Consider the following 14,793-nt stretch of genomic DNA (forward strand, 5'->3'; position numbering starts at 1 on the left):
AAGCCCCTGGTACAGTGACTGAGGCGATGACAACAATGTTACATACCTACAGGATACATTAGACTTGTTGTAGTAAAGGAAAAATGAAACAAAATGTTAACAAAAAAATAATGGTGGCTTCATCGAAATAGAGAATTTCATCATTGTAGTCGAAGTTTATTAAAAGAATATTTAAAACCTAGAAAACATTATTCTGGTAGTACACAAAAAAAATATTAAAAATATTAAAAAATCTGTTAAAAATCGCCGAAAATTCGGGGTTTGAATAATTTTTTTTTCATCATAAATCAATATTTTTCCTCTTTTTTTTAAATTGAAATCGTGGTGTCTGTTCAAGACAGACATTGTAATAAATGCATTTTTTATTTATTTTTGGTAGTTAAACATTAGTGATGCAACTCAGCGTTCATCGATCGCACGCGCCATGCCGTTTTCTGTCTAAATACATCGTATTAAGATCGAATATGGCGCGTGGGCGATCGGAATATTTTGTTTTTGCTTAACCATCAAACTACGCACGGCTAAACGCATCTAGACTCTTCTCGTCGAGAAGTAACATACAGCCTTTAGACTTGCTTGCTTCATAAGAACACGCAGAAGAGGTAGACGTGTTTAAGTAGAGTATTTAAGACGCATTTAGAAATTAGTTAAAGGGTTCTTTGATCATTTGAATGCGACTGGGCCACTACGAACGCTTTCGCATCGATCGTGATTTTGTACGGAAACACGTCTAAGGGCTGTCACAGTGTTACGTTTAGCCGATTCGGTCATATGAAGTCGGGTCAACGATCTTCGAAAATCAAAAATCAGAATACAACTATGGCAGACGGGCAGGTCATTAGGAACGCGTTTTTTTTATTTTATTAACACGACGCGCTTTTAGTTGCAATCGGCTTTAATCTTTTCAAAAAAAGAATCATCCCACGTATCTACACAAAATTTATATATTCGACTAAATGCAAAAGACACCGCCTACGCCATGGCTTTCTCATTTTAGATTTCTTTAGTGATATTAATGAATGATTTGTATTCGAATATGCAGTGACGTCACAATCCGATTCCAGAGTCGAAGGAGAAGGAGAAAGAGTCTAGCTGAATCGTTCGCCGGAAGGAGTGAAGCATACAAACCACCGCATTCGATTATTTTAATGTTGAAGCTGCTGCGGGACGCGCGGCGTCCTATCACTGTGTTGCCTCGTCTTATATTATATTGTGTTTGTGTTAAGTGATTACAACCCTAAGAGACCGTCTGAGCGACCGGCTCTCTCGCTGCCCTACATTTATTCTTAAATTAATAAACATCATTATTTTATTCTTTCAATAAATTATTTCTCTCACGATAAATCGTGACGCCAACAATGATTTTTTTTCTATATTTTTTTAAAAATTTCGTATCTCTTCTTTTGTGAATTAATTTGGCCTAAGTTAAGATTAATTGTTTGATCGTACGAGTCTTTTTTTTTAATTATTATTATATTATAGTTTAACGTTTAAGACTTTTTAATTTTTTAAGATGAGATATTTTAAAATGCAGTTATTTTTAATGGCTATTATATATATCGTAAGGTGCAGAAATGCTTAATCTTTATGTATGTTAGGCTTTAATATTTTATTAGTGAATGTTTAAATTAGACCCCTAGACCCACACCCGCCCTCGGGTCGAGCTCGGGCACGTCCCGACGCCACTGACCACTATCTCACTCGCTCTCTCTCTCTCTCTCTTTCTCTCTCTTTCACCCACTGAGGGTTGGGACATACCGATAATCCCACAAAGCGATCAATGTGACGATGTGGTAAGACATCTCTAAATTGGCTAGATCGCTTCTAGTTCTGGAGCCATAGCATCAGCCCACGACTGATCCTCCAAGTGCATCTGGATCGATATGTTCATTCGTACGTCATACGTGTATCAATGGGCGCAACATTACTCTCGGCATGTCCGTATCCTTGTGCGGTGAAGACCTATTACTTCTAGACGTTTCGATAATCGATGCTGCCCACCAATGATAACGTTATTTTTTGTACGTTCATTTTTGAAACATTCTATTTTTTATACTTAGACGATTTTTGATTGATGTTGTAGTTAAGTGATCTTCTGTGGAATTGTTTACAACGCACCAGTCATTGTGTGGTACGGGATGGAACTTGTCGCGGTTTCGCGATCCGCCTCGGCGAGCCGGGACACGAGCTTAATTAACTGATTATCCGATGTATTTGTGCTATTGACATCCTTAATATTCTTAAACATTCCTGGCGGACTTATATTTTTTAATCTACGTCGTAAGATAATTTTTGTATCTGGACTAATCTGGAGTGATCGTAATGACGTCTCAAGCGAAGTATTCAAGTATCTTTGTACACATATCTAATGTAACGTGCACTCTTACACCGTTTAATATATTAGAATGAATATTTTGATACCAATGTTCGTTGCATTTCTTTGATACCTAGTATATATTTGTACTATTTCGTATTCCCTAAGGTTGTAAGTAAAACACCACCGCTATTTTATGTACAGTGCGGATATAGGTATATGTACCGAGTACTAATGGAATATTGATCTGTAAATCACATATCATGCGGATGTTTAATGTAATACCGAGAGGCTGAAAGTAGTCCGGAGAGCCCGGAATAAAATTGCACTTTCCAAACGCTGCTCAAGTATTAGTTGTCAACACTGCCGCTGACGGAAAATATGCTCGTTTCGTAACTCCGACTTGTTCAACAGACTCGATTTTTTATAAATTTTTACCCTTTTTGAATGTTTTTAGTGAGCATAATTTGCGTTAAGTGCGTGTTGTGTAGCAGACGGTGAGTACCGGCCGCCGTTGGGCGCGAACAGCGCTGGCTGGCAACACCAAGGTGATGAAGGCTGTTAGCCTTCTGTAGCTTTTGTATGGCGTGTAGTGGAGACACGAGCGGCAACACTGCTGAGCGTGCCGCTTCGTTTATCGTACGGTGGCTTGGTGCTAGTTTCGCATTTATACGCGGTTATATCTCGCTTCTGTGTCTTGGACCAATATCTTAGCTACTTTTTCTTATCGGTAATATTCTATCGCTTTGTGTGTCAAATATATTATGCGAATTTCACTCGATTTAAACTTATATTGATTAAATCTTATGTAATCGACCTGTATAATGGTTTAGAAATCTCTGAATTTTTTCTCCTATAAGAGTATTTGATGGAATTCAATAAAGGGGAAGCTGGAGTGATCGCGCTGTTTGTGATTGTGTCCAAATTGTTGTAGGTTAGTGTCGAATATGATGCCAATATTTATAAGACGCGAGATATATTAAAGATGATGGTGAAACTCGCGCTGTCACACCAGCCAACTCAGACTGGGTCGTTTATTGTATTACACATTTATTTTTATAAGGGCGGGCCAGTGTGATATCTCTACTATGAAATGGATAAATAAATATGTATGATCTGTAAAATCGCAATTCGTGTTTTATTTCGTTCGTGTATTCCATTTAGAGTACCTTTTCTGGTAAATAAATTAGTTATAAATTATTATTATTATTATTATTTTATTGCTTAAATGGGTGGACGAGCTCACAGCCTACCTGATGTTAAGTGGTTACTGGAGCCCATAGACATCTACAACGTAAATGCGCCACCCACCTTGAGATATAAGTTCTAAGATTTCAGTATAGTTACAGCGGCTGTCCTACCCTTCCGACCAAAACGCATTACTGCTTCACGGCAGAAATAGGCAGGGCGATGGTACCCTACCCGCTCGAACTCCCAAAAGGTCCTACCACCAGTGGTAATCACCACATGGTTGAATAATACCATATTATGCCTTATCATTTATTTACTGCTTTTAAAAAAAAATGTATTTACGTTAAGTCTCACAAATGGGCCACCGGCTACCGACACCGGTGGCTGTCGCGTGCTGCTTTGAAACAATGACTGCGGGGGCAATCGACCACAGGTGGTGGTGTTGCGTGAAAAAACCCGTGAAGTGGTGGTCGCTGGCCACTGGTGGTTATGATCGGTTACCCGTTTAAGCCGAGCCTAAGCTACAATTTCAACGGGTTTTGTAGCTAAGTGCTAAATGCGTTTCGTTTTGAAGGGTGGGGCAGCCGTTGTACTGTAAAACCTTAGAACTCATGTCTCAAGGTAGGTGGCGATATTTACGTTGTAGATGTCTATGGGCTCGGGTAACTACTTAAAATCAGACGGGCCGTGAACTCATCCACCCACGTAAGCAATAAAAAAAAGGAATGTGACTGTTTGGGCTTATGTAGATCTGAGCTGATGTTAGCAATCTCCCAGGCTGAGTTCAGTGAGCACGCCTACACATTCGGTGAAGCTTTCAAAGCCCCCCGAGCTTAATAGCAATAGGTAGGCAAAAAAGTACATATAAAACATTTTAGAAAATCTCAAGATGAGGTATTTAGGCATGAGGATTTATTAAATGCGGTACCTATCATAATAATAATTTGCGAACCGAAAATAGGAACAATTAATTAGGTAGTAATATTAATAAAATTTTATTCTTTCTTTAATGGCAGGCAGCGGCTTGGCTTTGCCCCTGGCATTGTTGACGTCCATGAGCGACGGTGACTGCTTACCATCAGGTGGGCCGTATGCTCGTCTGCCTACAAAGGCAATAAAAAAAAACTAATCTAAAAAAAACCTACTGTGTTAGTTGACTGTACCAAGATAAATGGGTTCGAACTCTCATTATTGTGTTTCTATTTCTATGTTAACAATAAATAAATAAATAATTTCTTCATGATGCTCTTTCCTGAGTCACCACCAGGTGCAGGTCATGAACATAGCGGTTCTCCTTTTTAAGCCAAATTTTAGTTAAAAGTCGAATTTTACTAGATCACTGATCTATTATTTATTAGAGTACAAATTTTTGTATTATTTTAATCTAAGTAAATTGCGTAAACAACCGCGTAAGCGTATAAATGACAATTCTCATAAGTTGCAGCCGCGAATCCGTCACGTTCCGGATCCCAGAGGAACGAATGGAACACGTGTACGCTTTGCTGACGACGTTGGCCTATGCTCACTGAAACTATGATCCTGTATCTGTAACAAGTAAAGAAAAAACATAAAAATATAATAACAGTGTAAAAAAACTAACAAAATACGCTTTTATAGAAAATCCCACTAAAAAATAGAGTAGAAGGGCTATTTTGATAATATCCTGAAAAGCACGCCACGCTTTTTTACAATAAAAAAAATTTTTTTTCACCATTTTTAATTCAAGTTTATTAAAATTTATTTTCTATTTTTTAGTTGAATTTAAATTTTTTCAATATAATATATTTTTCAATTTTTTTTTAAATATTGAATTTTCAACTGTCCTAATAAGTATACTAAATTTCGAGTTAATCCGACGTTTTGAAGGGGGTCAAAATCATGTTCAAAGATTCCCTTACATACATACGTCTGAAGCTAATAAAAGCGTATTAAAAAAGAAGGCCACAGTCTTGAACAGCTGATGGTGACAGACAAGATAGAGGGCAAACGTCCCAGAGGACGCAGCCCCAAGAGATGGTGGGACCAAATTCCATCTTACGATCTTGTCTGGACATCAAGCTCCACGATTCCATCCGCGAAGCTAAGGATCGCAGCAGATTGAGGACAATTGTGCATGAGAGAATGATGTAGCGGGGGAGTCACGACACCCAGTAATGAGTAAAGCGACGCAATGAGGGAGGAGGAAGGTTGTCAAAACTGGTGGTAGGACCTCTTGTGTGTCCGCGCGGGTAGGTACGACCGCCCTGCCTATTTCTGCCGTGAAGCAGTAGTGCGTCGGTCTGAAGGGTAGGGCAGCGGTTGTAACTATACTGAGATCTTAGAACTTATATCTCAAGGTGGATGGCGCATTTACGTTGTAGATGTCTATGGGCTTCAGTAACCACTTAATACCAGGTGGGCGGTGAGCTCGTCCATCCGTCTAAGAAAAAAAAAATGCTCTAACGTGTTCTCTCGTTCGTGTCTCTAGTGTTCAAACAATTCTCGTCTGTTTTGTGACGGTGGTAGTAGCGTTTTTCGTTATCTATATGGTATAACTAATATTTATAAGACATGTATATCTTCGACGACAATAAAATAATACTCGTAACACTGTCACTTGGAATTGAACAAAGTATCTACTATGTCTTTTTTTTTTGATAGCTTTGAGAGGCTATTTCAGCTTCTCCTTGACGTGTAGGTGAGCTCACGGGGCTCAAATCGGGAGTGTTGCTAAAACTGGCCCTAGTAAGAGCAGTGCTTCGCAGAATCTACCACCGGATCGGAAACGCGACCCACTGAGAAGATCCGGCGAGAAACCCCAGGGGGCTGTGTCTATGGGTTATTCAAGTATGTCTTGCGTCAGAAGTTGACTAGTGAAAATCATCACTTATGTAAAGGTTATATTATGCTCCCTTCGTCTCACTTTCTCTCTTTTTCCCTTGTATTAATTCTTTACACCGAGTAGTTTTTTAAAGTAAAGTGTTATTTGACTCGACTATTATCAAAGCCGGCAATGTGACTTTTGGACAATTATTGGTAAATCAGAAAAACGAATTATTGACTTTATATTCCATTGGCAGTCACAAAACTCTTCTGAACTACATCTTAGATAAATAACAGGTTAAGTATTAACCTTTCTTTAATGCAGGTTTTGAACCGTATTCTTTGAAGGAGACGATTATATTCAAATCAATCTGTATCGACATATCAATAACATTTTTTTGTCCAAATGCACAGATTGCCTGCCACCATTGATAATAGACGACTCATTTAAAAGGATGACAGTTCAGGGAAATCTTAGTAAATGGCTACGTCTTTTTTTCGCCTAAATAAAATCCACAGCAAGAATATGCCGAAGCGCCGGCTATCATTTTTTATAGAGGCTGTGGATATCATGCGTCTAATGTTAATGTGCTCTATGTATGAGAAGATCCGAGAGGATTTCTGGTAAAATAATATGTATTACCATACATTTCTATTATACAACATAGTACATGCTATTATTTTGCAGATAATTTAGATTATGAAGCGCGCGATTATCAAACAGAAGCATGTATTTATTTTTAATGAAACACCATTTATCATGTTTTTAATAATCTGTATGTGTGATAATTACGGGGATAAAATATAAAAAAAGGTAAAATATACTGGAATACCTTTTACAATTTTATTAAAAAAAGATGTCCTTTTAATAAAATAAAAGGAACAACAGACAAGTAAAAGTTCGTTATTAAACTGAATGAAAACCATAAAGATGTTCTCCGTATTTTCTTCCACAATCGTACAATTCTGTTCTTTGTTTAAAATTTCAAGTCTTTTGCTTATTAGAAAGTTAATTATAATTGATTTTAATCGTCTTAAGGAGATATATAAGGACTAGAAAGCGAACGTTAACGTTTAATGTATTATGTATCTTCATAACAGTTAAAAAAAATGAATGAGCTTTAATAAAATGTCGAAATAAATGCGGTAAAATAAAACGTACCTGTCATAGTTTTCCTCTTTTACGGAGATCCGTATACTGTCAGCCAGATTCATACACAGTTCGGGAATTAACTTCTCACTGTATTCAACTTCTGCTAATTCAGAATCCAAAATTGTGTTAAGCATCTTTTCGACTTTTTCGACATTGAAACGTTTTCTCGGATTTAATTGGTAAGTGGGTTGATATATTCGCACCTGTTTATCCTGAATGTCAGACATTGTGATTGATCGATAGTAACGATTGGATACTAGACAAGAGCGCCGTGTTCAAGAGAAGAGGTAAGCAAGGGAGAGCTTTGTGTAGTATTTATGTATGTTTTTGTGTAGTAATAGTAGCCTATTTCTGCCGTGAAGCAGTAATGTGTTTCGGTTTGAAGGGTGGGGCAGCCGTTGGAACTATACTGAAACCTTAGAACTTATATCTCAAGGTGGGTGGCGCATTTACGTTGTAGATGTCAATGGGCTCCAGTAGCCACTTAAACCACCAGGTGGGCTGTGAGCTCGTTCACCCACCAAAGCAATAAAAAAAATATAAAGTCCACTTAATCCTTAAAATATCGAAACATATTAAACCATATGTAAATATTTTTAGAGTTTAGATACGTTATACGAGCCTTGCAATCGCAGTGTGTCAAACATTGAAACCAATAGATACCTCAGATTAAATGCACCGGCCCATCTTTCGGCATGTGATCATAGGACATACTTAGTAATTTTACACAATACATCCTAAAAACTGAGGAATTCGCACCTTATCCCGATGTTTGTCACTACATTTAATAATATCTAAAACCTCTTTAAGTCAACTGGTGAAATTGGTTTTTAACAAAACACTACATGGTCATGTCCCGAACATCTGACGTCAGCATCGGAACGGTACTTCAATAAGGCTATTGATGTGTTATGATAGTCGCCTTATGATTGACTGACTAGGTACCCCCCGACTCTTGCCTATGCAGGAGCCAGTCCCCATCGACGCCCTAGACACGTCCTTGCGGAGCCATTACATCCAATAATTCCTTAAATGTTCATGTTTTCAGCTCTAGGAGCAGAGTTAGGGACCTCGGTAGCAGTACTCGTCAAACTTGAGTTAAAGTTCGACGTACAACCCAACCCATACACTAGCCCGCTGAGTTTCTCGCTGGATCTTCTTAGCGGGTCGCGATTTCGATCCGGTAGTAGATTCAATCGCGAAGCAGTGGTTCTTGAGTTGTTAGGTCTCCTTTGGAGGCGCTCGGGCAGCTGTCAGACAATCCCATTTCCTCCCACCTGTCCTAGTGAAACCGGGAAGGCCTTCGGGCCACCAGTAGCTCTTCATTCAAAAAAAAGGCCATGTGCCAGACAGCTTATGTTAAGTTCAAATTTTAGTATAAAATTAGGTTGGATACAACCATTAATATAATTTTCGTAATTTATTCGTCGATTTCAACTATATAGTTGAAGCTTAGAATATTGTAAGCTTTATTATTTATTTATATAGCTTTATTTCCAACGCTTTCCTATTATATATACTAGGTATTCAACAGTAAATGGATCATAAGTGAGTATGTGACATCCCTACTTCGTTTTCTTTTATACCAACAAATCCGAATTTTCTAGAAATCAATAGGACGATATTTTGAAGTAAGCAAAACAGGTATTTTTTTTGGTATCTTGTTCTGATTCCAATTTGAACTTTAAAAGGTTTCTGTCGGGGAAATTATTTTAAAAACTTTGTTGATGACTTACAGAAGCCATGGAAGCTTTGAATTCCTGAACTATATGGTCGACTAATAAAAAAAAGTCAGCCGCTCCTAAAGTGATACCGGTTCTAAAATAACTCACGAATTGAAACAAAATAACGACCTATCTATCATTTCATTCGTAATATTTTTTATTGATAATAGAACCATTAATGAAACTGATACAAAAAATACAACCAAACCTTGACTATCATAGTGCTTGTAAATTGCAGTTCATGGACTCTGTTCAAAGGAAAAAAAAAAAACTTGTTCTTATCTATGGCCAAACGAAGCAGCTGCTCTATTAATATATCCTTTCATCCCAAAAAGGTGGCGTACATTCCAGAATTCATCATGATTCAAGTTAAATAAAACGCTTTAAAATACGGTATAAAACGGATAGTATAATTTGGTATATCAGCACGATCGTAATTTGATTATTGATTTGAATTTCGGGATAGTGTTCGTATTGGTTATTTTTTTTAAATAATTAAAAATATTGCAAACGATGAGTACAATAATATAAAATTAATACTTGCTGCTTTCGATTTGTTACTGTGTCTCCTACCGAATAGTTGAATTGTTTTCGATATTCCTGAAATTCTTCGAAGTTCCTTAGACATTTTAGTTCAATAGTTTTTGATTGTTAATGTCATCGTGGCTATGCCTCCTAGAGTAGTAGAAACAAAAACCTATATATTATATATATAAAAATGAATTGCTGTTCGTTAGTCTCGCTAAAACTCGAGAACGGCTGGACCGATTTGGCTATTTTTGGTCTTGAATTATTTGAGGAAGTCCAGAGAAGGTTTAAAAGGTAGATCAATTTGAAAATGCTCGAAATGAAATAAAAATAACAATTTTGTTTTTCCTTTGATGTGTCCACCGTCGGACGGATTCCTTTTGTGTGTTTTAAGTTTATTTTATAAAAAAGTTTAAGTCTTTTATTTATCAATCTGCCGGGTCAGCTAGTATAAAATTAAAATATGTAAGATTCCCTATGTAGGTAGTAAAACCTACTATAGCAAGTTTGTGCAAAATGTGTAGCTTCCTGTCCTGAATATTTCTGCCTTGATAGGTATCAAGTTACATAACAGATTTCATTATGAGTAAATAGGTGTAAATGAGTGGTAGGACCTCTTGTGAGTCCGCACGGGTAGGTACCACCACCCCGCCTATTTCTACCGTGAAGCAGTAATGCGTTTCGGTTTGAAGGGTGGGGCAGCCGTTGTAACTATACTGAGACCTTAGAACTTATATCTCAAGGTGGGTGGCGCATTTACATTGTAGATGTCTATGGGCTCCAGTAACCACTTAACACCAGGTGGGCTGTGAGCTCGTCCACTCATCGAAATGAAATATGGGATAGTTACTTAGAAGAACTCGCGCCCACTCACCAAACACACTGGCGACTAGCTAGGACCCTCTAGTCCGAAACTATCGTCACTATGCTTCCCCTCGTACGCCCCTCAGGCCAACCACCGGCTTACGATGACGATGACAAAGCAGAGCTGCTGGCCTATGCACTGCAAGAGCAGTGCACCACCAACGCTCAATACGCGGACCCCGAACACACCGAGTTAGTCGACAGGGAGGTCGAGCGCAGAGCTTCCCTGCCACCCTCGGACGCGTTACCCCCAATTACGACTTCCGAAGTCAAGGAAGCGATCGAGAACCTACAACCACGGAAAGCTCCCGGCTCCGACAGCATCCGCAATCGCGCTCCAAAAATGTTACCAGCCCAACTAATAACAATGTTGGCCGCAATCTTAAATGCTGCTATGACGAACTGCATCTTTCCAGCGGCACACAAGCCGGGCAAACCGAAGAACAAACCCGCGAGCTACCGCCCCATCAGTCTCCTCCCAGCGATAGGCAAACTGTACGAACGACTCCTTCGTAAACGCCTCTGGGACTTCGTCGCGTCCCCAATAAAATATTGATCGACGAGCAGACTTACGAGCAGACGACGACAGCCTCACGGAGCACATCTTAATAGAGCTGAATAAGCGGAAACCCATCCCGACAGGAGCCCTCTTCTTCGATATAGCGAAGGCGTTCGACAAAGTCTGGCACAACTGGTTTAATATACAAACTGTATAACATGGGAGTGCTAGACAGACTCGTGCTCATCATACGAGACTCTGGTCGAACCGTTCGTTCCGATATCGAGTCGAGGGAACGCGCACCAGTCACGTAACAGCCGGAGTCCCGCAAGGCTCCGCCCTCTCCCCGTTACTGTTCAGTTTGTATATCAATGATAGCCCCGGTCTCCGGAGACCCATCTGGCGCTCTTCGCCGATGACACGGCTATCTACTATTCGAGTAGGAAGAAGTCGTTATAGCATCGGCGACTCCAGACCGCAGCAACCTCCGTGGGACAGTGGTTCCGGAAGTGGCGCATCGACATCAACCCCACGAAAAGCACAGCGGTGCTCTTCAAAAGGGGTCGCCCTCCGAATACCACTTTGAGCATTCCACTCCCGACTAGCCCACGTTAACACTTCCGCCTCTGCCATTCGCCCCGTCATGATGTACGACCAACCATACCGTGGGCCCCGAAGGTCAAATACTTAGGCGTCACCCTCGACAGAGGGATGCAATTCCGCTCCCACTTAAAGACGGTACGCGACCGTGCCGCCTTCATACTAGGACGCCTCTATCTAATGATTTGCAAGCGAAGTAAATTGTCTCTTAGAAATAAGGTTACTGGTGGTAGGACTTCTTGTGAGTCCGTGCGGGTGGGTACCACCACTCTGCCTATTTCTGCCGTGCGTAATGCGGTAAAGCAGTAATGCGTTTCGGTTTGAAGGGTGGGGCAGCCGTTGTAACTATACTTGAGACCTTAGAACTTATATCTCAAGGTGGGTGGCGCATTTACGTTGTGGATGTCTATGGGCTCCAGTAGCCACTTAAACCACCAGGTGGGCTGTGAGCTCGTTCACCCATCTAAGCAATAAATAAATGTGGAAAAACTTAAAAAAACAGCGTCATAAACTATGACCCTTCGGCTATGTTGTAAGATGTGACGTCAATTTAGTGTACTGCGAAGCTGTTCCTTTTTAATTAGGTAAACTGGTCACTTAAAAACGAAACGCAGTACAATATACTGTCATCGACGTTTTTAGCGTTGTTTTCACTTCAACAAAAATATTAAATTTAGTTATTATAAAGATATCTTCATTAATTCTTGACATAGTGAGCGTATGGTGAGTAGTCGTGCAAAGAGATTGCGTAGCACGAAACAATGACAGTTCCGAGACATCTTCACTCTTCCTAAGTCAGACAACCGATGTGTTTCAATTCCACTCGAGCGATGACGCCTCGATTCTGCCGAAGAACACCACCGGAAGTGAGCCAATGTTTAACGAGTAGTTGCGGCTCACATCCAGTAGGTAACAAACACGCTTTGGCTTCATCTGGCGTGTCCAGATGCGACATATATGATATAATAACAAATTCAATATTCAAGTTATTATCAGTTGAATTAATCGCATAATAAAAGTAATTATACTTTTCTGTAAAAGAAAATATCGTTTATCAGGCAATTTACTGTAAGTTTAGTATATTAACATAATAACCGCATTATTGAAATGAGGATAAACACGATAAAACTGATCACGTGAAAACACCAGTGTTCACAGTAGAAAAATCGCGACGATTTATGACGTTTAATTCCGATATTGTAACTGTATAATGTCAGTCTTTAACGAAATGAATATATCCCCAATAAGAGCTTTTTTTTTGCCTACATAAGCTGGTAGCCTTGAGAGGCTATTTCAGCGTAACCTTAACTAGTAGGTGAGCTGGCGGGGCTCAAGCCTGACGACGTTGATAACACGAAGCCTAGCAAGAGCCGTGCTTCGCAGAATCTACCACCGGATTGGAAACGCGACCCACTGAGAAGATCCGGCGAGAAACTCAGTGGGCTGTGTCTGTGGGCTAGTTTACTAACCTAGTAGAACGATGACCGGTGCTCGAGATACCTAAAAGCACCGTTAGTGGATCGGGAGGATCCGAAATGACGTGTTTTGGGCGACGTTGACTGCTTTCCATTCTGTCCGCAGGATCGGGAATGTAGTTACCGGCGGCCACGATGAGAGGGTTCTCGTGTCGTGCCGCTTTATCGAAGTGGCGCATTGATGCCGACTGTAGATACTTACTGATGGACTTTAGGTCCAGGTCATCATGCAGGTCGATGTTCCTGACGAATCACGGGGCTCCGACGGCTATCTTGTAAAAACGGGATTGAACAACATGAAGTTGGATAGCAAAAGTCGTCGTGGCCTAAAGGATTAGACGTCCGGTTCATTCGTGTTCGAATCTCGCCGACGGGTACCCATTTTTGGTGGGGCAGCCGTTGTAACCATACTGAGATCTTAGAACTTATATCTCAAGGAGAGTGGCGCATTTACGTTGTAGATGTCTATGGGCTCCAGTAACCACTTAACACCAGGTGGGCTGTGAGCTCGTCCATCCATCTAAACAATAAATAAATAAAAGATTTATTTTGTCTATTTAGTGTTTCTTCAGGTATAAATGCGTAACAATGGTAGTTTATGAACTGTTTAGTATCTGTGAAAGTGCACAAATGTGGGAAAATAAAACAAAGCCACTGGACGTAACTTCTCGAGATCCTCCAAAAAGTCCACTGAAAAAGTCTCAGTAAATAACCACCATTTTAATGAGATTATATTTCATACCATATCATCTCATCTCATTTCATTTCACGCCATGTTTCATATTAATCAACTTCATATTATTATTTTTCATATATAAAATAAATATAAATATTTAAAAAAGATTAAGTTGTATGGTATGACACCTTTGCCCTTCCAGTTGGAAAAAAACTACTACTGTCAGTATTAAAGTACTATACCATAGATTATACACTTACACCTGTATCTTTAGTCGTTTACACGAGCTTAACTCGACTCGACTCAACCTCCAACGCGCGTTTTGGTATGATTAGTCGTAAAAATAAACTCCACTCAAACGTCCTTGGAAAAATTTCCTAACCGGAGTGAAGTGAGCGAACTGTCAAGTCAAGGTACGTCGCGACGTACCTTGAACGTTCCTCAAGGTTGGTTTTCTATCGATGTCCAAATAGTATGTGGACCGCAAATGGAAATATATGATATTGTTGTGCAATGGCCTGGATCTGTGCATGATTCCCGCATATTTTGATAATTTAAGTTTGATAATATTTATTAATAAAGTAAATAGTTCGAGGTTAGACATTTGAAACTCTTTATTTTATTTACCTACATAAGAGTCATATTTTGCTTACTACCTGATAAATAAAGTCAATGCGATTATAAGTTTTATTTATATAATAATAAACTGGTGGTTGTGGAAAAGCACTTCAACAACACGATGCAACCAAAATCACATAAAAGCGGCGAATAAAAATACAAAGCCGGATCCGAAATCTAAAATAATGATAGGTTAGAAAATAAATAATACACTTTCAGATTTACCGCACGCACACATATTTACGAATAACTCAGCAACCAAAACATCAAACAAGTTCATCTAGTGTCAAACAGACAGCGGCAGCTTGACTTTGACATTAAACAATGACCATAGACTACAGAACTCTAT

At 39.5% G+C, this 14,793-nt stretch overlaps 2 protein-coding genes across 4 annotated transcripts in view; one reads left to right on the forward strand and one right to left on the reverse strand.

The window, feature by feature from the left end:
* The window catches only part of LOC114242231 (putative NADPH-dependent quinone oxidoreductase VAT1L), a 35,354-nt gene extending 31,910 nt beyond the window's left edge, over positions 1 to 3,444 (forward strand). For both annotated transcript variants that reach the window (XM_028173330.2, XM_028173322.2), the window contains exon 9: positions 1,065 to 3,444. In XM_028173330.2, the coding sequence (XP_028029131.1) occupies positions 1,065 to 1,096 (32 nt within the window). In that variant the 3' untranslated portion in view covers positions 1,097 to 3,444. The remainder of the gene's footprint in view (positions 1 to 1,064) is intronic.
* A 591-nt stretch (positions 3,445 to 4,035) lies between these two features.
* On the reverse strand, positions 4,036 to 13,947 carry LOC114244328 (dynein light chain Tctex-type 5-A). 2 transcript variants are annotated; one of them, XM_089735568.1, is made up of 3 exons: positions 13,893 to 13,947; positions 7,470 to 7,663; positions 4,036 to 5,050 (listed from the first exon to the last, which is right to left on the reverse strand). In XM_089735568.1, exons 1-3 carry the CDS (start codon positions 13,893 to 13,895, stop codon positions 4,885 to 4,887), a joined length of 363 nt encoding a protein of 120 aa, XP_089591694.1. In that variant the 5' UTR covers positions 13,896 to 13,947; the 3' UTR covers positions 4,036 to 4,884. The 2 variants fall into 2 exon arrangements, with proteins under 2 accessions (XP_089591694.1, XP_028031893.2); XM_028176092.2 differs by lacking the exon at positions 13,893 to 13,947 and having other exon boundaries at positions 7,470 to 7,919.
* Positions 13,948 to 14,793: the final 846 nt, after the last annotated feature.

This window comes from Bombyx mandarina, chromosome 19 (genome assembly GCF_030267445.1).
Source record: "Bombyx mandarina strain Sakado chromosome 19, ASM3026744v2".
Taxonomy (NCBI): Eukaryota; Metazoa; Arthropoda; class Insecta; order Lepidoptera; family Bombycidae; genus Bombyx; species Bombyx mandarina.